Source organism: Bacillus rossius, chromosome 5, assembly GCF_032445375.1.
Source record: "Bacillus rossius redtenbacheri isolate Brsri chromosome 5, Brsri_v3, whole genome shotgun sequence".
Lineage (NCBI taxonomy): Eukaryota > Metazoa > Arthropoda > Insecta > Phasmatodea > Bacillidae > Bacillus > Bacillus rossius.
Window position 1 is genome coordinate 15148226 of NC_086333.1, and position 26165 is coordinate 15174390.

The following is a 26165-nucleotide window of genomic DNA, read 5'->3' on the forward strand; positions in this document are numbered from 1 at the left end:
TCTTACTTTGGTGGCCAGATAGATGGACATGGGCAGCAGGTTCATGAGGCGGTCATCGAACAGCACCTGGCTGAGGAGGTAGACCAGCAGGTAGCCAGCCACCAGCAGTCCGAACTTCACCAGGTACAGCAGGTCGGACTGCAGCACTATGCCGATGGCATAGAAGGCCAGGAAGGGCGTTGCCACCATGCACCAGTACCGCAGCCTCTGCACCACAGCACCACACTGCACAGCACTGCCTCTTGCCCGTCACACTCCGACACATTCTATAGGCTTCGTAGTCTGGGCGGACTACACATTCAAAACTAAAGCTAAATAAAATAATAATTACACAATATAATTAGTTTTTTATTAAATAAATGACAATAACTAAAAAAACATTCATACAAAATTTAACAACTTATATATGAGATTTAACAAATCACATGAAGTTCGGAACAGACCTATAACAGCATTATTTTCATAAACTTTTACTGTAAAAAAGCAATAAAAAACAGGTAAAGTGTTTGAAAATCTTATTTTATCAAAAGGTCTTGCTAACTCACCACACAAACTGCAAATAACACTGGCACAGTCATAAACCACAATGTTCAAGTACGACTTTGTAGGGGGAAAAAAAAGTGACTCTATGCTGTAGTGTAGTCATTTCACGAAATGCCAGTTTAAAGATTTTACGAATTATAAACAATTCACCAAAAGTCTTAAATAATATTCATTGTAAATTTTGTAGAGCACAGTATGTTTGTAATATTATTTTCAGAAATATTAGTTGAATTTAAATTATGTAACATTTTACATTTAATCACACACAGTTCAATATTTTTAAAATATTCAATATTCAATATTCATTATTTTTAAACTATGGCAATTTATGAGAACAATCCATATTTCCTAAAAAAAAAAAATTTGTACACAAGCCTTACTAAAATTCTTCACACCACAGCATTTGTTCCTGAAACTCTGATTTTTGTGGGAGTATACTCTAAAATCAGTACCTTAGCACGAGGGTTAAAAAACATCCCCGGCATAGACAAGACAACATGAAAGGACAGACACCCAGGAACATAACTGCCTTATTCATGAATGAGCAATGAAAGCAGCTTTGGAAAATAATGAACCAAGGAACAGACATTAAAAATATCAAATTTCTTTTTTTCCTATCCCCAACTGCTTTTCAACCAGCTAATAAGATGTAGAATTTAGTTCGCATTGTGTAAAACAGCAAAATTGATTTGTCTCGTGATTCTGACAATGAATGTTTAGATACAACAACCATATCACATATTTGTTACAGTGTGTTAGTTATTAAAAGGTGTATAAACGTAAGACAATATAAATTGACCTTCAACTCTAACATATAGTTTAAAGTAAACTAGTGTGAGAGTAGTCTGCGGTGCAAGAGTGTGTGTTCATCTGGCCAGCCCCGGCCTTCTGCTACGAGAGGCAAGTCTGCCAGCACCTGGTGGCCATTGTGCATGGATCTCGCTGACTTGCGTGGCCGAACAATGAGAGGGCACTAGGACTAACTGACTTACAGTTAACACTTATAGTTCAACATATGCGTATAAAGTTACAGTAAAACTCACTTCAGATGTTCCCGCATTATACATTTTCCCATTTATAATGTTTAAATAATTATTCCCTTGATCATCCATATATCCCTATGTTAATTATCCCCATTCAAAACGTTTGCATTCACTGATTCTTCCTGCACATAACTTGCAAGGTGGGTGATGGTGGATGGTTGTCATGGTCGTGGTCGTCATTGTCGTCAGGCTGTGATTGTGGTTGTCTTCGTCATGGTCGTCATCGCCGTAGTCGTCGTGGTGGTCGTGGTTGTAGTCGTGGTGGTTGTGGTCGTAGTTGTTTTGGTGGTGTTGGTGTTTGGAGGTGGGGTGTGGTAGTTTGGGGTGGAGTGGGGGTGGGGGTAGGGGTAGGGGTGGGGGTGAGGGTGAGGGTAGTGGTGGGGGTGAGAGTGGTGGTGGTGGTGGTGGTGGTGGTGGTGGTGGTGGTGGTGGTGGTGGTGGTGGTGGTGGTGGTGGTGGTGGTTATTGGGGGTGGGGTGGGGTAGGGTGGGGCCTAGTGTTGTTGTCATTAGAAGTTTATCCTAATTTGAGAGCATAAGGCCTGTGAGAGAGGCCTACCTTATCTCGTGTTATCCTGTAGCAAGGGTTGCGTCTCTTGGCGGCAGACATCTCGTACACCTTGTCCAGCACCTTCTTGCCCAGCCACATGGCCGACTTCTGTGACTGCAGCAGACTGAATGGCGTCTCTCCCTGCACCAACATGGCACAGGCTACATACTCCAGCCGTCTCGTTCCACACCTGGCCTCAATCCATACCAGCCAAACATCACACACATCTGGAAAATAATATTTTATTTCATTTATCTTGGTCACAAAAATAGTATAGGGCTCAATTAATTGTACTTAAAAGTAAAAATGATACTTGAACAGATTCATCACATATTTTGTTAAATATGAGTCATGTTCCTTTACTAGAAAACCAAAATGGTAAAATATATTTATTTAATTATAATATAATAATCTTTTATATATGTTACACATTGAGTTATTTAGTATTTTCTAGCGTTGTCTATTAATGTGTAGTAGTCATGTCCTTGTTTCTTTATTGTCTTTGCTAATTTTTGGTTTTAATTTTTAAGTATTAGTGTTTTTGTAACATGTTTACCATTTAAGGCAACTCAGCTGTTTGTAGGCATGTCACAAATCCAAATATGTTAGTATTCAAATAAATTAAGACCAGGAAAGTTCTCAGTTTGAGATAAAACAATTTGCCATGCAATGATACAGAGCATTTCCTCATCATGTAATCAAGTAAGAACCTACCAAATCCTAGTAAAATTCATGAATTCATCTCAAACGGTTGTTAATATAGTAAACCCCCGTTAATAAAATTTCAAGGTATTTAGAAAATTTGACTTACAAAAAGTGAAATTCATTAAAAGGGACAAATTACTGTATTTACCTGAATTTAATGCTATGATTTTTACCAAAATGGTAGGGAAAAGTGGATATCGCATTATAATCACAAACTTGTATCTTGCCATTGGGAACAACATGCTCTGCCTGCAAAATGCATTACTTATGCCCCTTTAGTCTGGGACTTTCTGAACCTCTGCACAGATGTAACAGATGTGAGATGCAGGATGAAGGAGAAGGTGATAATGGAGTTTGTCACTGAGTTCTTTCTGCTTCTCTTGACTGTGGCTGCTGGAGAAGGCAGCCCCTCCCCTTCTCATTCACCCTTTCAGACGACCACCATATATCACCACATTCTTTGCTTCCAGAACAGCTGCTGCTTTTCAACTTAAGTCATGATATGCCATAAAACACTATTATTATTATTTTTTTTAACTGCAACTTGGTGTTTCAAATGCAACTTGGTGTTTCAAATGCAACTTGGTGTTTCAAATGAGACCATGTAAATCACTCTACTGACAAAAATGACACCAGAAAGAGTCTAGTAAACATGGAATAAATTTAATAATTTAAATAATTTTCAAGTGCTATGTACTTAAATTGTGATTTCCAACACATAAAGTCTTTTTCATAAACTCACTAGTTAATGGCAGGCATGCGTTGCAAATTCCTTAGTCAATTTTTTTTTTGTAATTTGTTTTAAGTAGACACACATATACTCTCTATCTCTCTCTAATTCTCTATCCATCTATCCATCTATCCATCTATCCATCTATCCATCTATCCATCTCTCACTCACTCTCTCTCTCTCTCTCTCTCTCTCTCTCTCTCTCTATATATATATATATATATATGTGTGTGTGTGTGTGTGTGTGTGTGTGTGTGTGTGTGTGTATAAATCTCTCTCTATACCTGTATAGCTCTTCATATCTCTATCTGTCTACACTGATATATATCTCTACATCTCCCACTATCTCTATAGCTTGCCTCTATATCTCTATATCTCTTTATAAGTCTATCTCTATATATAATTCTATATACATCTCTCTATCTCTCTATCTCCCTATATCTCCTATCTCTCTATATCACTATATTTATATCTTTATACATTTTCCTATCATTTTATATAGCTCTCTATCATTCTATGTCTATCTTTCTTTTATTTTCAATTTAATCCTAAAAATTGTGCGTACTCATACAACTGATGCTAAACTATATGAAATAAACACATTTGTTGAAATGACTCATGCTCCACCTATTGTTACTATCATACACAAACTGAAATGTCACTGTTTGTATTTGATTCAAATCAATTCTGTCATGCGTGTGCACTCGTACACAGAAAATACACGGCTGCTGCTAAGCTATATGAAATACACACATTTGTTGAAACAATTTGCACGCCACTTATTGTAAAAACCTTTGCGGAGATGCACATAACCACTCACCAAAGTTTCATTACATTCAGATGAATGGTATAGGAACGTATACGGCTTTATACAGCTACAATTTGTTTTCCTATCCAATTGCTAACCAGCTGACTTCAACTTCAGAACTGACACCGACTCCCCAGACTAATAACTCCATGGATATGACTCACGCGCAACCATTATTATTTGGACCATAGAAAAGAGGAATTGTCATCAAATATTTACTGTTTAATTGTGTGCTACCTACTGTAAGTTATCTCACCTAGACAGTAACCTTCTTCGTGTTTAACAGGTCAAGGATGCAAAGTTTCACGGCAATCGAATAAATGGTTTAGGACACATAAGAGACAAACAAACCACCATAAATTTGTTTTATTTGTGTGTGTATGTGTGTGTGTGTGTTCGTGTGTGTGTGTTTGTGTGTGTGTGTATGTTTGTGTGTTTGTGTGTGTGTGTAATTGTGTGTGTGTGTTCGTGTGTGTGTTCGTGTGTGTGTTCACGTGTGTGTTCGTGTGTGTCCGTGTGTGTACGTGTGTGTGTGTTCGTGTGTGTGTTCGTGTGTGTGTTCGTGTGCGTGTTCGTGTGTGTGTGTTCATGTGTGTGTGTTTGTGTGTGTGTGTTTGTGTGTGTACGTGTGTGTGTGTTCGTGTGTGTCCGTGTGTGTACGTGTGTGTGTGTTCGTGTGTGTGTCCATGTGTGTGTTCGTGTGCGTGTTCGTGTGTGTGCGTTCATGTGTGTGTGTTTGTGTGTGTGTGTTTGTGTGTGTACGTGTGTGTGTGTTCGTGTGTGTGTTCGTGTGCGTGTTTGTGTGTGTGTGTTCATGTGTGTGTGTGTTTGTGTGTGTGTGTTTGTGTGTGTGTGTTTGTGTGTGTGTGTTTGTGTGTGTGTGTTTGTGTGTGTGTTCGTGTGTGTGTGTGTGTGTATAAAAATCAATAGTTCGGGGGTCACATTATATTCAGTGTCACATTATATTCAGAGTCACATTATTTTCGGGTAAATCTGGTAAATGTATTAATAATTAATAGGTAAAGTGCTACATTTTGAACGTATTATGCAGGAAATCTTTTTTAATGAGATTTTCATAAGAGGGTTTACTGTACTATCCTTGTTCTTGAATATCCTTCGATACCTGTTTAAGGTATAATTATACATTTATCCAGTTCATCAGTTCCTTGGTGTCCAACATACATATGAGAAAACAGTACAACGTGTCTGTATGGCTGTCTCCTACAATTCAATAATTCCCTTGGCCTTCCAGGAGGGTCACAAGCCATTACACCCATACCTCCACAGGGTCATTCCATGTGAAATCACCCAAATTTAAATTATCGGGTTGCATGACTATTTTATTAAATTTTTATATTTACACCATAGATAAACCAACTATTTAACAGTACAAAACAAATTTTTTCAATTTTTTATTGGCAGCCATATTGAAATTAGGCTAATTTTTCTACACGAAAACGAATGAAAATGTGTGTATTTTAGGGTTTTGAAAACTTAATGCTCTACTTTGTCTATTACAATTAGAACATTCTGGTTTTGACTGGTTGAAAGAAGGTATTCTAAGGTATTATGTAAGGTATATACATGCAAACCAGCATTTAAGGTACTAGGGGAAAATGAGACTTAAAAGTGTGCCAAAAAATGAGCAAAATGACCAAATTCAAGGTCATACTGATGGTGAAGGGCTATGAACCACTGACTGGCAATTTTTCTTCAAGAACTATGACCAATAGGGGTCACATCCATGGAGAAGCAAAGACTGGATTTTAAGCCTTTCTTGCTTTTTTTTATGTTAAAGTTGCAACATTTCACAAAAATCAAAATTTCAAGGTCAAATAACTGTTAAGGGGGACCTGCCAAAAATTACAGGTTTTGGGTTGACATACCTCTACTGGTACTCAACACAAAGTACAAATTTCATTTTGTGGTTCACTGTAGTTTCTTAGCTATAGGCTCTCAAAGGTGTACAGAAATTCACTTGTTTGCTTTCCCATTAAATATATACAATTGCAGATTTTTTGCTATATATTTATGATCCAGATAAATTATATAAGTTTCCGAAAGCTTAGTAGTGTAATAAAGATGTAATGCATACTGTATGACTAATAGAAAACACCACATGGAACTAGTCTGTACCAGTTATCCTGCATGATAACTGGTTGAAACTGGTTCTTGTAGGCTAAAACCAAATAACTCCAGTGTTAATGTAGCCAGCAAGTGTGCAGTGAACTTTAATAGAGTCAACAAGTGCATAGTTTATGAAAAACATTCTTGCTAAAGTTTTGTTGTAGGTACCTAACGCATGAGTGAGTTATATATACAGCACAGTATTATGATTTAAGTATGGCTTGTTCTGTCGGCTATTATCTATGAGTTCTACTCTTAGATAGTTGGAGTTTAGAGGTTTCCACATTTTAAATCCAAAATTAATACATTATTTATTTATTTACTTAAATTTTTTCCCATGCCCACCAACAGTCCGGAGACTTAAGCAGTGGGTTCGACATATACAAAATACACACACAAAACATAAAATAGCAATAAAGAAACAAGAAACAAAGTACAAGACACATAAACAAACAGACAACCCAAGAACAAATATAATATGTAAAATAATACATGGTATAAAGTAGTAACATGGTAAGTAGCAAGACATAAAAGTTAATAGAGTAAAATAATATACACTTGAAAGTTAAGTCATACTAAATATAATTATTTTGAATATCCAAATTCAGTTCAAATGTATTACAATTTGAAATTAATCTATAAAATAATATCATTGTTATTTTTAACTGTACACATGGCTGATAAAAGCAACTATTAAATTGGAGCACTCTAAGGCCACTATTATCTAAAATATATTTACAATTGATTTTTGAATCATAGCAATTATATACAAAAAGGGAATCTACATAGATCTACAATCTGAAAGGGATGTTAAGGTGGGTTGAGGGAAATTCTTTTGAATTATTAGTTTTATAGTAAGTTTTGTTTTGTTTGTCTTCTATTTTACCGCTATCAATTGTGTTAATGTTATTCCATATCAATGAAGAATAGTCTAATTTAGATCTAATTAAGGCCAGATTAAGAGAGATAATTAAGTCAAAATTAGTAGCATGAAAAGTGATGTACTTAATAATTATTAGGGTTAATGTTCTTCCACATGCTGATGAAAGTATAATTTAGAGTCTAAAATGATGCCAAGGCCTTTTATAAATTATTTTGGATTTGAGATGATGATTATAAACATAATTTAAAAGTTTATATTTCCTGGTATAAGATAAAATTTTGGTTTTTTGAAGTGAAATTACTTTGGGCACGATGGGAGTAAAATTTCAAGGATAAATTTTAATGCAATGTTTACATGAAACATTGTTGTGAAATTATTTCTGATGCTAAATGGATGCGGACAGTGCAGATAATTCCCTTGAGCAAGCTCCACGTGGTGGTGTGCTGCAGGGATAGGCGGGTCGCTACGATAGGAATTCCCCTGCGCCTGACACCATCCTGACTTAAGGAAGTATTTGGTCCGAGGGCAACACATTGGGGTTTGAGCTTATTGTTGTGCACCACGCCACAGGCCATATTTTCAAGAAAATGGTGTTCTTTCAAGTATGTATTATTTTATTTACTTGTGTAAATCAGTATTGTTAAACCATGTTATACAAGTATTGTTTTATCTGTGTAACTAAATATTTTTTTGCTGGTACAATGCTTTTGATGCTACTTCTGACAGGGTAAATATATGTCACGAATTATTGCTTGATTAACTAAATCACACATCGTATTATAATTATGAGCCCATAGCACGTAAATACGTTAAGTCCAACTAAGAATAAGCTAGTTAAAAAAAGGTTTAAACAAACCCAGTGCGTGGAATATTTTTTTTTTATTATTTTCACTTTATGGCAATATGGTTATAACGTAAAGAATTACTGTGAGGAAGTTCTGTGCCGTTTAGTTTATGTATCATAGAGAACATGTTGTCATTGTTCATTCATTCAATGGCAGAAGAATATCAATGCCTATGAATGCATTGTGGTATGTCTATGTAGCCTATTGGTAGAATATGTTGCACTAAAACTCAATGATCAGGTGATATTTGCAGAACTACCGAATCAGTATATAAAAATGGATGATTATATGTAACCTACACAGGATATAAAATTAAATTAAAAACTAATTTCTTATGATCAATACTGGCTTTCATATTTACTAAACAAATTCTCGTTATGGTGTATTTCACAGTGAGTAATATTTATTAAAAAAGGAATGAGAGCCTCAAATCCCTATGGTGTTATCTTGTTATTAAATTATATAAATGGTTTTGCTGAGTAATACTAAGAAATATTATAAATTTTATTAGGAATAAAATTTATTGAAGTTGATTCATCAATAAAAATATTGAAAAGTAGAGGTTTCAGCTTACTTTACACAAGGAATAATTGTTATTAATGGATACATATAAATTTCTATTATTTAAATAGCTGGAGAACCAATTTACATAATTACAGTAAGTCCTCGGTTTACGTCGGGGTTACGTTCCTGAAAACCGCGACGTAAATAGAGACGACGCAAAATGAGCCATGTTTCATGCCACCGGCCGGCCACGGCCCAAGGTCGGCCGGAAGCGCTGGCATACAGACGTGACAACGGGAAATTTTATCAGCAAATGACAACCGACAGCGTGGGAAACAAGTCCAACTAGTACTTCTCAGCTTTATAGAATGGTTATTTAACCAGCTGCTTTATTACCTTTATTGATTGAAATATAAAAACAGATATATAGTACATACTGTACGTAATATAAACGCATAATGCATTCAAAGTGTAAGGATACAAAGTGGTTTAGCGCTACACAGATTTTACTTTGAGTCATTCGCGGGAGAAAACAACTGTTTTCTTTTGGAGGCTGGTAAGAACAAAGTCAAAAGAAATGCATACATACAATAAAACTACTATAAGTATGACAAACATTGAGAGCCCTTGATTTAAAATAATCACATGAAGTAATAAACACCTAAAAGAGGTAATACAATAGCGCGGCGCAATTCTTACAATTTACGTACGGGAATAATTCTAATAAAAATCAATGTAAAATATTTTTCATGAGAAACACTACTTTAAATTTACGTCGCAAACAATATAAATTATATCATTTTACGTAACATTTTAAATGAAAAAGCTCTGAATACACTACACATTGTGAATAGAATTCCAAAAAGGATGACGTGACAAGTTTGTCAATTTATTCCGAGTCACTTTGAACATTTTCCGATTCCTTTCCTACACACATGGAAGCTGTCGCCGCCTTTGATGTTCCGCCGAAGAAAGCATTAAGTGTTGTCTGCTTGGTTGTCTGCTTCTTTTTCTCCTTGAGGAGCTCCTCGTAGCACCTAACACTCTCCATTACGTTTCGCCGCACTTTAGAGCTCCGTTCCTCATTTATGTCTTTTTCAGAAAAAATTTGCAATGCCATTTTGACATGGCCTAAGGCGGAGGTTAGTTCTTTCACTGTGATGTCTGTTTTCACTTCCGGGTCATCATCTTCACTATCAGTGTTGTCTGCTGCAGGATTAATTACCAGCTGGTGTAGCTCTTCGTTTGTAAGCTCTTCTACATTAGCATCCAAGACTTCGTCAATGTCGTCAGTTTCGAGATCGTTGAATCCAGTTCTTTTAGCGATGTCAACGATGTCCGCGCGTACGTCTACAGCAGGAGAGGCATCTTCAAATCCCTTAAAATTATGTAGGCAATCAGGCCACAGTTTACCCCACGTCGAGTTCAAGCACTTTTCAGTGACCTCAGTCCATGCTTCTCCAATATTCTTGATAGCATGCAAAATGTTGTAGCCACGCCAGTACTCCTTGATTGTAGGCTTATCCTCACCATCTGTACCTTCAAGCAGCTGTTGGAATGTACGCCGCAAATAATAGGCCTTGAACGATGCGATGACGCCTTGGTCTAGTGGTTGCAAGATAGCTGTGGTGTTTGGAGGAAGAAAAACCACTTTCAAATTTTCATGCATTTCTACTACCTCGGGTGGGTGACTAGGTGAGTTGTCGATCAGAAGGAGAATTTTAAAGTCAAGGTTCTCCTTGGAACAGTATTCTTTCCATGCAGGGATGGCATACAAGTTAAGCCATTCCCTGAACAGGGGGCCAGTTATCCAGGCCTTATTATTTGCTCTTAAAATCACTGGCAGGTGCTCCTTTGAGTAACCTTTCAAGGCTCGTGGGTTGGCTGACTTGGTTATCAGCAGCGGTTTCATTTTACAGTCGCCAGCTGCATTTGCCGCCAACAATACTGTCACACGATCCTTTGCAGCCTTGAAACCAGGCACAGTCCTCTCTTGTTTAGCGATGTAGGTTCTCGCCGGCATTCTTTTCCAGAAAAGTCCCCTTTCATCTGCATTGAAAACTTGTTTCGGCATGTAGCCACCTTCTTCAATGATCTTCTCAAGTTTCGGGATGAATTCCTTTGCGGTGTCAGTGTCGGAACTTGCTGCCTCGCCTGTCAGTTTTATATTATGGAAACTGTACCTGGCTTTAAATCGCTGAAACCACCCGCGGCTGGCATTAAACACTTCCTCTTTAACGGTTGAAGTACCTTCAACATTTTTCATTTCCTCATTGTACAGTGATAGAGCTTTGCTTTGAATAAGCCTTAAATTTACGGAGCAATTGTGCTGGTTCTGTGTTTCAATCCATACTGCAAGCATCTTCTCCATTTTCTCCATAGCGCTATTACGCGTATAACTCGTCTTTGTAGCACTGACAGATGACATGTTCAGTAAACTACTCTTAATTTTGTCCGCGTTTGATCGAATTGTACGAACTGTGGTAGGTGGCAGACCTAACACTTTACTAATCTCAACAGCCCTCTCGCCCGAATCGAAACGTCTCAAAACTTCCATTTTCGTGGCTAATGAAACATGAGTTCTGTTCTTATTTTTTGAAATTGCGTTTGAAGATAAATTTAGTCGTTTGGAAGACATCTTATGAAGAAAAAATCATAAATTGCAGTGAGCTGATACTGTAGGCCTACTACAAACGCATTTAATCACGATAAAGTTAACAACGGCACGTTTAAAACTCCGGCCAACTCAATGATATCATAGCGACTGAAGTGCCAAGGAGTTGGACGAAAAGGGGTAGGAGAAAATGCTGTGTCGTTGCGGGAAGTAGATAACACTTCTACGTGCGAGATACGTGGGTGGCCGAGCGGGCGGGCTGGTAGTATTGCATCACCGCGCGGAGAGCAGGAAGCGTCCCTCATGATGTATGATAAGATAAGGCGGTGAATGTGTAGCTTACGCTACATAGCATAAATTAACTACCGAAGGAAACAAAGAATTATAAACAAATTATATACGGTGTTTTGGTTAAAATAAAGATTTACGGTCATTGTAAACGACGTTATTGTGAATCGGCGACAACTTAAATTGAAACATGAGTACTCAAACATTAGCGACGTTAATCCGAAACGACGTAAATCGATACAACGTAAATAGAGGACTTACTGTATCACTTAAACTAAAATATTGATAAATTTCCAAGAAGTATAGAGTGTATCAAATGCTTTTGTAAGATCAAAAAAGCAGGCATCAGCTTGCCCTCTATTGTTAACTTCATCATAAATGATTAAAGTAGTAGAAGTAGACATTCCTGCCCTGACCCATATTGATTATTCAATAATTTATTTTTTTAGTTGAAAATTTAACAGTATAAATAAATTTTTTTCAAAAATTTTAGAAAATCTATTTACAAAAATATTGGCCAATAATTTGAAACATTTAATTTACAACTATTCTTATGTACAGGAATTACTTCAGCTCTTTTCCATTTATTCAGAAAAACTTGGGGTTTTATACTTGAGTTATATAAATATTTCAAGAACGGTACAAGTTACAGCAACCTTTTAAAATGAAATTAGGAATGCCATCAGGACCTGTTAACCTTGACCAAAACAAAGCCTTTATTTATTTTTTAAATTATTAATGCATTTAACAATGCATGCCTTAATTCAGACTGACAGATGCTTTAGAAAAGGCTCTGAAATAATTGGACCGACGAAAGTTGCATAATGGAGCAGTGATCTGCTGCTTCGCAGAGCTGTAGCAGTGTTGGTCACTCATGGTTCCACACGGCTCAGGCAGTTGTCTGCCACTCTAATAGAGTACTACTAGACTGATAAATAGATTAAGATTGAACCAGATGAAACAAAGTTCATGCAAAATTTCTATTTGTGAATTATACTTTTCAACTTTCACACTATCTGCATTTCACTGTTTCCAATCATGCAGTTCATTTTCTTGTTAGTTGATCTCCTTGATCTCCGGGTCCCGCCTCCTTGAGACTCCCCAGCATGGCCAACCTTTTAATCAAATTTGTACCACTTGAGGAGCTTTCTGCAGCCCTGTGGCAAGGCTCACACCTCCCGTAACACCTCTTCTTTGTCTTTGGGTGTTCCTTTCAGCTTCTCGTGAAGTCAAGTCAATATAAGAGAGCATAAACATCTTTACAGGCAAGGAAGCATGCACAAGTAGGTGTGTGGGATGCCTTAAGAATCGTGTGCGAAGGTTACGGCTTTGAATAGCTTTTGGAAGGCGTAAGGTTCAGCTTCCACACGGGCCATGCCAGCCTTGGGAGTGTGTCACCTTTATGCTTGTTAATTCATTCTACAACTTTCCATCTTGCTGGATCCCTTAGTAACAAAAAATTAAATTTTTCCTTTAAAATTAAATGACAATTTACCCAATATGCTAATGTAAATGTCCATTGAAATCTCATAAATTAAAGAAAAAAGAATATTGCATTACAATATGCTGTTCAAATCTAACACTAACACTCATCACAAGCTGGTATCTACAAAAAGAGTGCAAGAGCATATAAACACTCAGGTTTGAAAACATTTTTTATTCATTTCCATACTGTACAATGTTGCAATGCCAACATACAGTGAAACTCGTTTCAAACGATCCCGCACAATACGATTTCCCGTTTCATACAATCAAATGCTTCGGTCCCGCCATTTTCTCCATATGATGTGGGTTATTATTTTCCGTGTAAGATGATCCTTGTAAAATTAGTTTCCCGTATGAAACGATCTTTTTTTAAGTTTAAATGCATTATTTATTGGGAAATCACCATTATATTTTTTAAGTTAAAAATACGTAATTGGTTAACAAGTATATTCTCTTTAGGACTCGTTTAGTCATTTCACATTTCACGCCAGTCGCGTATAAAAATTAACATGTAGCAAGCGCTGGTTGCCATTGTGGTAGTTTGGTTGATGCCTGTACAGAGTGTGCACACGAAGTCGATTATTCACATCGATTGCTCGCCGGTTGGCATCATTTTTGGTTAGGTTGATGGCCGAATAGAGTGCGCGCCTGTAGCTGACTATCAATATGGGTAACTCGCCGATTGCTGCAACACGCGATTCTGTCTACTGCCGACTGCCGAGTAGTATTACTGCCACAGATTCCCGCTAATTACTAGGCGTCTGCGAGCAGAAGATTTTCACTTCGAGTCGAGCTCGAGCGAGTTTGCTAAAATACTCGCGAGTATCGAGTCGAGTTCGAGTTTTTTTTTTTTTTAAGTTTATTGCACATAAATTTACTGTGATGGAGTAATAAAATGTGAGAACTTTTGAGAAAAATATGGAAATAAAAAAAGAAACCATTATCATTGTTTGCCTACTAAATAGATAGACCTACATTAGAGGTCTGCGAGCCTAAGAATTTTACTTTGAGCCAAGCTCGAGCGAGCCTACTTGAAAGTTCTCGAAGCTTGAGCTTTTGTGATACAGTTACACTTTTGGGAAATTATTTTTACCTTAAACTTAGTAGGTATAATGTTTGAATAAAGTATTAAAATGAAGTGGGCTTATTAATTTTGGGTAACTATTTACAGAGTGCTTTTATAATTTGCACTGCTAGGAAAAAAAACATGTTTTCCATTGAATCTAACCTGTTTCCATTGGTTCATTAGTAACTGATATCATCCAACTAACATAACCACAGTTTACAAGTACGTATATGTTTGTGTAAATGTAACATATCTTTGGAATAATTTCATCCTTGTCAATTTTTCTGGAGTCCTTACTGAGCTTCAACTAACTGAGCACCAAAAATCATGTTGTTTGAAAAGTACATTCACATTGTTTCAACATTTCCACTTTTCGGCACAAAAATTCTGAGAGAGATTGTCATAGAGTATTAAATTCTGTTCTTCAATCTATCATGCAGAAAAATAATTTGTTCTGCACGTTCAGGAGTTAAATTAGCTCTACGATTGGAGATGGTGTTTACAGCAGAAGAGAAGCGTCTCTCGCTGGCAACCTGTGTGGCTGGAATTCTTTAGTAAAATTCTTGGTAAATATGTAGAGTCGCGGTATAAGCGGAAAAAAAATGCTAAAATTCCGAAAATACTTTTATTCTATGCTCTTTCACTTCCTCTTTTCAAATCAACCGGCGGAGATAAGAAATTCCAAATACTTTAGGAATATCGAATTTTTAAATTTTCATCACAATACCTGGGTATTCATGCGGCGATCAACATTGTTTCTGGTTTACGAGTATCTATTATGTTTCTTATTGGACAATTTTGTCACGTGACAGTTCCGTGATTGGCCAGTATTCAAATGAACCAATACGTGATTATTTATTTATTTATTAATGTTCCGTCGGAGGTATCGCGACGTAGGTGAACGACTACATCATTTCCTTCTAATGGCAAAGGAAATGTACCCGCCTCCAACTTAGGTAGGTTTTTAACGTTTCTAATTTTAAAGTCTTATTTATTTGGATATTGTTGCGCAAGTAATAAGTAACAAAAATATTTTACGTGAGTTGTTAATGTTAATCATTTGTCCGGGTTTGTTAGGTCAGGTCAGTTACATTATAAATACTTTAAAACTAAAGAACCATTGAAATTAATTCACATTATTTTTTATGTCCGCTTAGTTTGAAAGTATTAATAATGTAACTGACCTGACCTAATCGACCATTTTATTTATTAAACATTCACGAACACACGGCAAAATAACAAAAATGGCGTCGGTCTAATGGTTGTACAGGTGTTGTATTGCAAAATTAAAAAATTCTATAGCTCCTAAAGTATTTCGAATTTCTTATCTCCGCCGGTTTTAATGAAAAGAGGAAGTGAAAGAGCATATAATAAAAGTAATTTCGGATTTTTAGAATTTTTTTTTCGCAAATACCGCTACTCTACATGTTCAAAATTAAAAAATTGTATATCTCCTAAAGTATTTGGAATTTCTTATCTCCGCCGGTTGATTTGAAAATAGGAAGTGAAAGAGCATAGAATAAAAGTATTTTCGGATTTTTAGCATTTTTTTCCGCATATACCGTTACTCTACATATTTACCAAATTGTTTAACCTCAAAATTAGTGTCAAATATCTGTAACTTGTCATTAAGTTTAATCAATTTAAAGTAATAAAAATAGAAGCATTTTACTTAATTCAATTTACACATGCAAAAAAAACTTACGCACAATAAACCTACATGGAAATTAAAGTCTTTTTCAATGTCCTGTAGTCTGAAATATGTTTACTCATGTCATCAAATGTAGAGCTGTACTGAAGAAGCCGATTTTGCCAATATTTAGTTGAATCGGCATTTCTGCCAACTTCCAATACTCTTGTTAATTTTCGGCCGATATTACTGAAAAACGAAAGAGACTGCCATAACCTAAAAATCCACGAGTACCCTTTTCACTTTTCGTAGTAGTACTGCATTCTTTCAGATCACATTATTTCTTAGCAACATGTGCCAACCGTACATATCAATATTTAACATCCTTTTTTTTTTCAATAATGTTCTTTAATTTTAATATGTCCTAAATAAATACATTACCATCACGGTAAATACACATCTCGGTTATTACGGCAACTATAGTGCAAATGTGGTAACTATCATGCTTCTGCAGTAGTTATGGTATCTACAAAGAATCTTTAGTTCTTTTTATGGTAATTATCTTAAGATAACTATTGGAATTGTACTGTAGTTATGGTACATCATCCATATTTCTTCGTAAGTTGTTGTTCATTTGTCTTTTCTTCATATTTATATTTACGTGCGCCATTACTGGCAGGAACTTTCATAAAAATTTTAAACGGGACTTTATATCACACATTTAATGGCGTAAATGATGAGACCCCGGACAATTTAAACGCTTTTTACAGTAAAATGCGGGAAATGTTTCCGCATAAAGCGGGAAATACTTCCGCATAAAGCAGTAAAGTGATACATTAATGCTATGCGGAAAATTAAAGAAGTAAAAAAAATTAATCACGGAAATTCGTAAATCCCGGGTACGTAAAAATGATGTGTTCATGTAAATGGTCGATCATGTTACATTATAAAGTAAAGGATAATAGTGTTGTAAGACTTTTATTCCGATATAATGAGAGTCTTTTTTTTTATAGGCACAGTGCAAGTAGAGCTCGCTCGAATTTCGAGTTGTTGAAAAGACACGAGCTCGAGTTCGAGTATTACTAAAAAACTCGACTCGAAACTCGAATTTCGAGTACTCGCAGGTGTCTACTAATTACGTTAGCGTCGTCTTGCACGGGAGTTGTTTTTTTTTTTTTAATTTTTATTTTCTTTTTATTTGAAGGTGATACAAAATATGGTTTCAGTTTCATAATAATGGCGTTAAATAATAAGAGTGCAATCAAACGCAAAGTGTTGTCATTAAAATAAAAGCTGGACATTATAAACAAAGTTAATTCCAATCTCAAGGTTCCACGAGTGGCGATCGCTAAGGAGTTGGGAATACCACCATCAACACTTAATACCATAGTTGCCAAACAAGAAGAAATACGTTCCGAGGCTGGCAATATTTCATTGACCTGTAAGAAGAGGAAGAGTGGAAAATATGAAGAGATAGAAAAACCATTGCTTGAATGGTTTAAACAAAAACGTGCACAAAACATCCCATTGAGTGGTGTGATTTTAAAAGAAAAAGCAGAACAGATTGCTTTGACACTTAATGTTGAGTTTAAAGCATCGAATGGTTGGCTTGACCGATTTAAGAATAGAACTGGCATTGCGTACCGGGCAATAAGTGGAGAGTCTGAGAGTGAGTGAAGAATCAATAGATGCCTGGAAAATATTATTGCCTCAAATTCTATCCGAGTATGAACCGAAGGATATCTTCAATGTTGACGAGTTCGGCCTCTTTTTTTAAATGCTGCCTGACAAAACATTTGTTTTAAAAGGAGAGGCTTGTATGGGGGTAAACAGAGCAAGGAGAAGTTGACTGTTCTTGTGGGGGCCAACATGGATGGGTCCGAGAAGCTTCCACTTTTTGTAATTGGGAAGGCAAAACATCCACGATGTTTTAAAAATGTGAAAACTTTACCATGTAGGTACACAAATAATAAAACTGCATGGATGACTTGCAGCATCTTTGAACAATATTTGCACTCCCTGGATGCCAAAATGGGAGTAAAGAACTGTAAGATAATTGTGTTTATGGACCATTGCCCTGCCCATGCTAAGAATGTTGCGAATTTGAGGAATGTGAGAATACAGTTTCTTCCTGCTAATTCCACGTCAGTTCTGCAACCCATGGATCAGGGTGTGATCAAGGTCCTAAAGCAGAATTATCGCAAGAGACTGGTGTGCAGACTAATAACAAAAATGAACCACACAACACCCAACTCTCCACCCTACAAAGTGTCTATATATGTCTGCATTTCCTTGCGGCTTCTTGGGATTCGTTGGACCCAACCATCATTGCCAACTGCTTCAAGAAGGCAGGCTTTGGAGGTGACACTGTAGCCCCAACTGATGAGGGTGATGGTGGCGATGAGGGTGCGTGCAATTATGCATGGAAAAGTTTGCAAAGCAAACTACAAATCACTTGTAGTTTTGATGATTATGTTGAAGCTGACAGTGACGTTCTGCCTTGTGAGCCTCAGAGTGCTGGAGCAATAGCAAGCAGCAGCAACAGTGACGTGACTGCAGTAGAAGATGATGACGAAGATGAAGAGGATGAGGAAAGTGAACCAAGAGCACCATCAATACCAACCTGTTCTGATGCCTTAGTGCATCTGGAAGGGCTGCGGGACTTCGTTCAAGGAACTGCAAACGTGCCAGACAATACTTGGCAAAGTGTCTGGCTCATTGAAAATTTCATAATGAAGCAAACTGAGAATAACTCCAAGCAAACAACACTGGATCCCTTTTTTTCAAAAAATTTAATTTAGAACATGTAATATTGTACTGTTTTGTATAAACATTTATTATTCAATATACGTAAATGCAAGTAGGAATTAGTTTCACAAATAGGATATGTAATCTTTGTTTCGTTATATAGTCTAAGGCTCTATTTTTCATAAGAAATTGTTACCATTTGTAATTTTTTTCAATTATACTGATAGTAAGCTATGAAAAAGACGATAGTTTCTTTTTCCCTTGTAAGAAGTTTTCCCAGCTAAGAAGTTTCTTCTCCACAGTCCCTTGAAAAACATCTTAACAGAGTTTCACTGTAGTTTCACTCTTGTTTCTTCCACAAAGGGTAGCTGGTATGTTAATGATATGACCCTAAGCTGTGATGAACAACAATGTTATACAGCCATCCACACTGCACAAAGCAAGTTATGTAATCTCTTAAAGTAGTTTCAACATTGGACTGGAATACATTTTAACATACGCACAAGCTATTTTTGTGTCTCTCACTGGCGTTTAGTATTGGCAGTATTGCAGCCAAAAACCAATACAACATTAATAAATGTTCATACTTATATTGCAGGCACGGTGTAACTTGTTTTAATGCAAACAGAGCAACTAATGACATAGTTTGTGAATGTGTTTACTATTCAGTAGACTTTGTATTTGACTAGTGTAAAGGTATTATGACAATTTACTTAGTACCTTTAATGTTTGTCCTTCAAACATATTATCTTATGTGTTATTTTACTGCATAAATACCATATCTATGAGTTGTTTTTAACACATTAACCGCCAAGTGTCGCAATTGTGATGCACAGAATTGTGTGTGTCACATTTGCGATGAATATGCACGACTGAATTTGTCAACTCATCATGTTGCTATCTGGTGCAGTGTTAGCTTACAGGATGTTTTGACCTATCAATTCCAGTATTCTGCGTTTCAATTACTGGCTAACAACGGAAACCAACACATGTCAAAATTGAGTTATTTATTGTCAGTGTGAGTAAGATGGAGCTGCCAACAAATGAAGGGTTCCTGGATGCGTAAAATTGTAAGGAACAAATATTTTTGGTAGAATGGATGAGGAAAATGATGGCAGAGACATTAGTAGTAATATTATAGACATTGATTAATTAGCGAGTATGAAAGTTCATCAGAATCATCTCAATATGAAAGTGATGTTCCTGGTACATCAAATGATGCGCAAGTCACAAAAAAATAAACAACTAAAAAAAAATCTTCAGAAATCAGTTCCACATTTGATAATCTGACTAAACAGACAAACGTCCTTCGAACATCCCATTCACAAATGTGAGTGGTGAAAGTCACTCCCCCAAAGCCTCTACATAATTGTGTATGCCCCCTACGAGACCTTTAGATTACCTAAACCTATTTATTTTTTTCACGGACGAGTTGAATAAGTTAATAGTCACATAAACAAATGCTTATTATGAACAGTTTGTTGTGCAGGGCACCATAACCCTCGATTCCGCTCACAAAAATTAGACACCAGTAACTGAAACCAAAATAAGGCAGTTTTAGGGCCTCTTGTTGTTGATGGGTCAAATCAAAAAATTTTAAAAATTTCAAAATTCCACCTGTCATTGATTACTTTGCAAACAAATTTTGCTCAGTTTAAATACCAAAGAAAATGCTCTCACTTGATAGCATGATTCCTGTAAGAGGCTGAGCCAAGTTCTGAGTTTTCATGCCAAACAAAGCCGACAAGTATGGTATAAAACTATATATTTTTGCAAGGCATTTTTATTCATTTTAAGTATACTCAGGTGATACCAAAACCAGTTATGAAATAGTGCTTGTTCTGTTGGGAGACCTGAAAGGCAAAGATTATTGTCTCTTCATGGACAATTATTACAACAGTGTAGGTATGCCTAAAAGGCCCTTGGGTATCAACACACATACACACAGCGGAACACTTCATTGCTACTGTCAACAATTTGAAAAAGTTGTGTTTCGTCGAGATGGTGTCCGAGACTATTTTGGAAGGACAAGCGAGTAGTGAAACTTTTCTCAACCATGCACACAGCTCCTATGGGTGATATCAAACCAAGAAAACAGAAGGCTGGCTCTTTCAGTGATGTACAGTGTAGGAAACCAGAGATTGTATTAAGTTACAACATATACATGGAGGGTGTTGATCACCTTGACCCAATGGTCAAATGTTATCCAACATCTCGAAAGACAATCAAGTGAGCAAAAAAAGTAATGTTCCATTTGTTACTGGTGAGGGGCACATAATGCATTTGTAGTGATGACGGAACACACTGGTGGAAGGCGTATCAAGTTTGTAGATTTTCTCTTCGACTTGTTGACAGCAAAACTACAACTTCTGTAGAAAAGAATAGTCATCAGTTCCTAGATCACTCAGGTGATGAGCCAAGTGACTGTTCTAGTGCCTCACCTGTTTCCAAGCCACAAATGCAGGACACTGCATTAAGATTGTTAGATGGTATCAAAATATCAAAAAGTACCCCCTTGTAAAGATTCCTCCAGTCGGGAAGACAACTAATACTCTGCGGCAATGTCGTGTGTGCTCTTTCAAGGGCTGAAAAACAAAGTGTACAAGTGGCAAAGTCATGCTTGTTTAAAAAAGTTAAAACAATGTAGACTTGAGCGCACATGGTTACAAATGCAATCTGTAACACCGGCTAGCTACTGTTGTCTGGTGTTTACAGCAATATTTTTTACTTCATCATAAAGTATGATATGAATATTGCAAGTGAAAACTATAAGGTGCCACAATCATTTCAAATGAGTAAATTTACCTTTTCATACACACAGATCACAATGTTTGAATGGAAAAAATCACACTTTCGCTCAAAATATCTTGCACCATGTTTTATCATAAAGATTTTTTCGAATTATAGCTGGCCTTACATGAATAGATACAGCAAGCATTTGCTGAAGCGTCATGGAGGCACCAGTAGGGGAGAGGAGGAAGTGGAGACCCACCTGGTGGTTGGGTATGTCGAGGCTGGCACCGTGGGCGACGAGTGTTGACACAGCAGTGTGGTTCTGCGCCAGCACGGCCCAGTGCAGTGCCGTGTTGCCGTGGGTCCTGTCCTGTGCCGTCGTGCACGCTCCAAATGTCAGCAGCAGACGCGTCGGGTCCAGACTGCAATCACACAGTCGTGCGCAACCATTCCCACTCTTGCACATTACATTATTATAACATCCACATCACGAAAACAACATTTTCACAGAGTATTTTTTAAACTCATAACAAGTTAGAAATGTGGCTTTGTGAAACCATATCTTTTGGTACTTTTTTTGTAGGTACAAAATGTGATTATTTGAATTCCATGTTATTGGGTTATCACATTGTAAAAAAAGTAAAGTATCTGGTGCATTGAAGTTCTTAATATGTATGTTGTTTAAACTGTGTCAACATTTTTTTGGAGATTATTTATTAATTTGTCATGCCCAGATTTTCCATTTCACATTATGTTTAGGATTTATTAATTGTTAGGTTTTTGGTGTCATGAAATTATTAACTGTTTATTGATTTAAGAGGTATTTATGTTTTATTAATATGTTTTGACGATGTTCTGCATGAGTTAATATTTTTAATTATTTCTTTAGTTTAATTAATTTATTAGTAAAAATCATTAAATGTTAATTTTAAATAATTTTAACTAGTTTGCTAAAATTGTTGTGTGTTCACGTATTATTGAAGAATATGTATGGTAAAGTTGTTTGTCTGTAATCGTGCTCTGTGCCATGTACACATCACCATGCCACCACCGGAAGGATTAACTAATTTCAGTTCTCAAGAAAGGGATCAATCTATGAGACAATAGCAGTTCCACAAGGCAGTCATCACAAGTAATAATGGAAGGATTTCTTTATAAAGTGCTTTGTTATAGGTGGGATTTGAGGTGCTATGTGATTGGGTCAAGATTCCAGAATGAAAACTTCAAGCCCACTGACGAGATGCGGAAAATAGCACAGAACATGAAAAAGTAGCTAATGATGTGAAATACATTTGTTTTTTAAACTTGTAAATAACTTCAGTTGTATGGATGTATTTATAGTTTGTAAATAAGAAAAGCACCAAAGCCTATACTGAAGAGGAATTTTTAAATTACTTTTCATTTTATTGTGATACCAACTATTAGTTTTGTAATGTAAGTGGCAAATCTTTAAAAAATTTTTACATTCATTTGATTTTTTTTAAATTATGTTTTGGAATGCAATGTATATTTAAAATTACTGCGAAAAATAAATTATGTCAATTACGGCTATAAATTTATCATCTTTGCCAATTAAGTTAAACCCCTTAACTCCTCCATTTGTCATTCCAAGCCCCACCTCTCAGTTCTGCTTCAATGCAACATTTGTCTCCCCTCCCCCCTCATAATTTCTTTTCTGCCCCCTGAAGGGCATCTTTATGTTCGTCACTAACCCCCTTAAGGCAGTCTCTGTGCAACGTCATCCAAGTATTGTCCAATGGATCTGTGTCACTAAATTCGGAAGTGTATCTTTGGAATGGAATCACTATGTAATTCCACTAAACAAGCTTTTTCAGTGTAATACTACGATATTTACAGGTTCACTGCAACTGTTTTTGATGCTCATTTGTTTGTTTATGTTTCGTTCCCGGACTTTCGGCAGTGTTTTGTTTGGCATGATCACGAGCGTCAGTGGCCTCGGACGTTGCCATAACGACGCATGAAATCAACAACATTCGGCAGTGGTTCGAAACAATAACATTGTAATTGGTCGCTTGAAATAATGACTCCTAGCATCGACGTTTGGATTGGCCGATTAATACCGACAATGTGAAATTGCAAAGATTAAGAAAAAAAAGTGCTTCTGACGCCGGGAATATGGCGCGATTTCGGCGATAATTCCCATGCAGAATTCAAACGTTTGAAGCAGATCAGCGTTGTGTTTAACTACAAAGGTGTAGTTCAACACGAGAACGAATCACTACGGACGACAGCAAATTAAGGCAGCGCGCAGCGACGACTTTGCCGCGAATTATAAGGTTGAGAAATTCCCTTGTACCAGGACTCAGGTATGGCTGGCTGCACCATGATTTAGAGACGTTTGCGCCGTGAGTCGATAGCTCCGTCACAGTGAACACTATTAAAATCACGCACAAAATCAGTGATTGATATGTTTTTAATAATTTTGTTACATACAACGAACTATTTCATCAATCTGTCGCACACAGGTCCAGTAGTCCTAGGAGTCAGAGTCTCGTGTCTGACTAGCTGGAGGCAAATATTAAATAGACTTTTGAAAATTAATAAACATGTGCCCAACGTAATTGAACATAGATTTGGACATGATTTGTTTCTTTTTGGACATATTCGAGAAATCTGTTGTTTTTTTTGTATATTATTCTTGTCGAGTATTCTTTAAAAATAAATGTTATTTTGATTTCATTGTGGTACTAATAATCACTAGGTTATGTTAATCATAACACAAGGTGCCCAATCCCATTAAATATTTGTTTTTATTGTATGCTCATGATAGTACAGAATAATTTGGTTACCATAACCTGGGGCATGTTATAGTGAGCCGTATCCATACAGAAAAAAAAAACAGTAACATGGGGCTGTAAGCGTACATCAGTTGGTCATGTAGTTTTCTGGTGTTTTTTCCTAGTTTCGTTTTCACCAAATTCTCTGAATTTAGTGTTTGTCTCTCTATACAATGGCCTAACTCAGGATACCCCCCCATGTTTTGAGATAAGTTAAGTACATAACTAAATTTCTAAATATATAATTTGTAACAGCAAATCGGTTTCTTTCTTTATTTGTTTTGTTTTTATCAGCGCCCATTTTTGCCTGTGCAGTGGGTTTCCTATCTGAGATCTTCCAATTTCGAATTCTATTTCTGTATCTCCGTCCCCCCGCCAGACTACCTTGCGGGTGATAATCTCCGAGTTCTCCGCAGATGCCCGACTGCCAGAAGCCTGTGCAAATCAGTGATTATCACTTATCAGCATTCAGCTCCCTGAACAAACCCCCTCCACACGTCCGGCGCTCAGTATCAGCTAAGTTCAATGGAATGTGTATTATCTTGTTGTCGTTTTACACTAATTTAGTTTCAGTCAATGTTTCACATGTTTCGGACCATAGACTTGATTATGAACAAAAATATCCCAAATGAACTCGCATGCAAAAAAATAATAAATTTGTAACGATCATTAATCAGCAAAATTATGTACACTGGCCAGCTTTATTTATTTATTTACAAGATATTCAGTAAATAATTTCTGATAAACTTACAATGCAGTTTTTGATAACATGTAAACAAGAAATTAAGAACACGACGAACTGAAGAAGACTACGTGCCCACCTGGTGACTTTGTAGGCGCTCCACATGAGCGGGGTCATGCCGTTGCGGTCCTGCATGTTGACGTTGACCCCCTTGGCCACGAAGTAGGCCACGATGGCCGTGTGTCCGAACTGCGCGGCCAGGTGGATGCAGGAGCAGCCCTCGCCGTCCCTCAGCGAGGGGTCCGCCCCGTGCTGCATCAGGAGCGTCACTGCGCCCAGGTGCCCTTGCCTGCACACCAGCTGCCTCTTACATGTGTCCGCACACTGCCAGTGAAACAGCACAAATGCCGCTGTGAATGTTGGCTGTTTTCAGCCTTTTTCCATTCAGCACGTTAGTAGACGGAAGGTGGTTTTATGAGACTTGGTTTTATCATTCATCACCTTATGTTAAAATATTTCATTTACTTTTTTTTTTATTCTAAAATTTAGAGATCAGAAATAAAGATTGGAACTAAATTCATTAGCAGTACCCCGCTGGAGATAAGTTTGGTTAAAAGTTGCACCACATGGAAAACATTTGATTAAATGTACAGCTTTAGGACTGAGAACCCTGATATGCTTTAACACATTATTCAGGTAGATACAGGTAAACCCTCTTAAGAAAATAATGGAAAAACCAAACAAAATGTGATTCTTAAGCAGAAAACCTAATTAAAAATGTAAATAATAGTGAGATTTGTAAAATAGTTGCAATGTTAGTAAAATGTACAGTTTGTAAGTCTACATGGAATTACGTTGAGGGAAATAATTAAACATTAGCGAAACCTACTGATACAAACATGGAGAAATCTAGGATTATATATACTTTGTAATTGTGATATACTTAGTAACAGCGCAGAAAATGTGTTTAGTTGATGGAGAAATTACATATGAAATAATTACAAATGAAAGACTTCAGCATGTGATGAATTTCATTCTAAAGTTTCATTATTCTTTATTTCAAATCTGTCTGCTACTGCTAAGGCTTGTTGAACAGGTGTTACAGAGGGTTGTATGAAGGGAAGTACGCCCTACCAGAAAAAGGGCTAGGAGTGATGGAAATATCCCAAGAACCACTAAGAATGAGAGGGATAACATAACGGTCATGAACTATAACCTTGCCATGCCCTTGAAGGCTTGGGAGCGAGGAAAAATTGATAGAGAAAAGGAAGTTTTTGTATTGACTGCTGAATGCCTGAATCATCACGGGCCACTGAGACATCTGGTTATTAGCCTAGTCAAATTGTACTTGAACCTAGAAGTAATGGTAATAGAATTTGTGGCA

General features: G+C 36.8%; 1 protein-coding gene across 4 annotated transcripts in view; it reads right to left on the reverse strand.

The window, feature by feature from the left end:
- Positions 1 to 26165, reverse strand: part of LOC134531606 (palmitoyltransferase Hip14) — a 203379-nt gene that overhangs the window by 110551 nt on the left and 66663 nt on the right. For 2 of the 4 annotated variants that reach the window (XM_063367349.1, XM_063367351.1), the window contains exons 4-7: positions 24921 to 25130; positions 21561 to 21723; positions 2145 to 2276; positions 7 to 225 (exon numbers count right to left, since the gene is read on the reverse strand). In XM_063367349.1, the coding sequence (XP_063223419.1) occupies positions 7 to 225; positions 2145 to 2276; positions 21561 to 21723; positions 24921 to 25130 (724 nt within the window). The remainder of the gene's footprint in view (positions 1 to 6; positions 226 to 2144; positions 2277 to 21560; positions 21724 to 24920; positions 25131 to 26165) is intronic. The other 2 variants (XM_063367350.1, XM_063367352.1) reach the window with 2 other exon arrangements.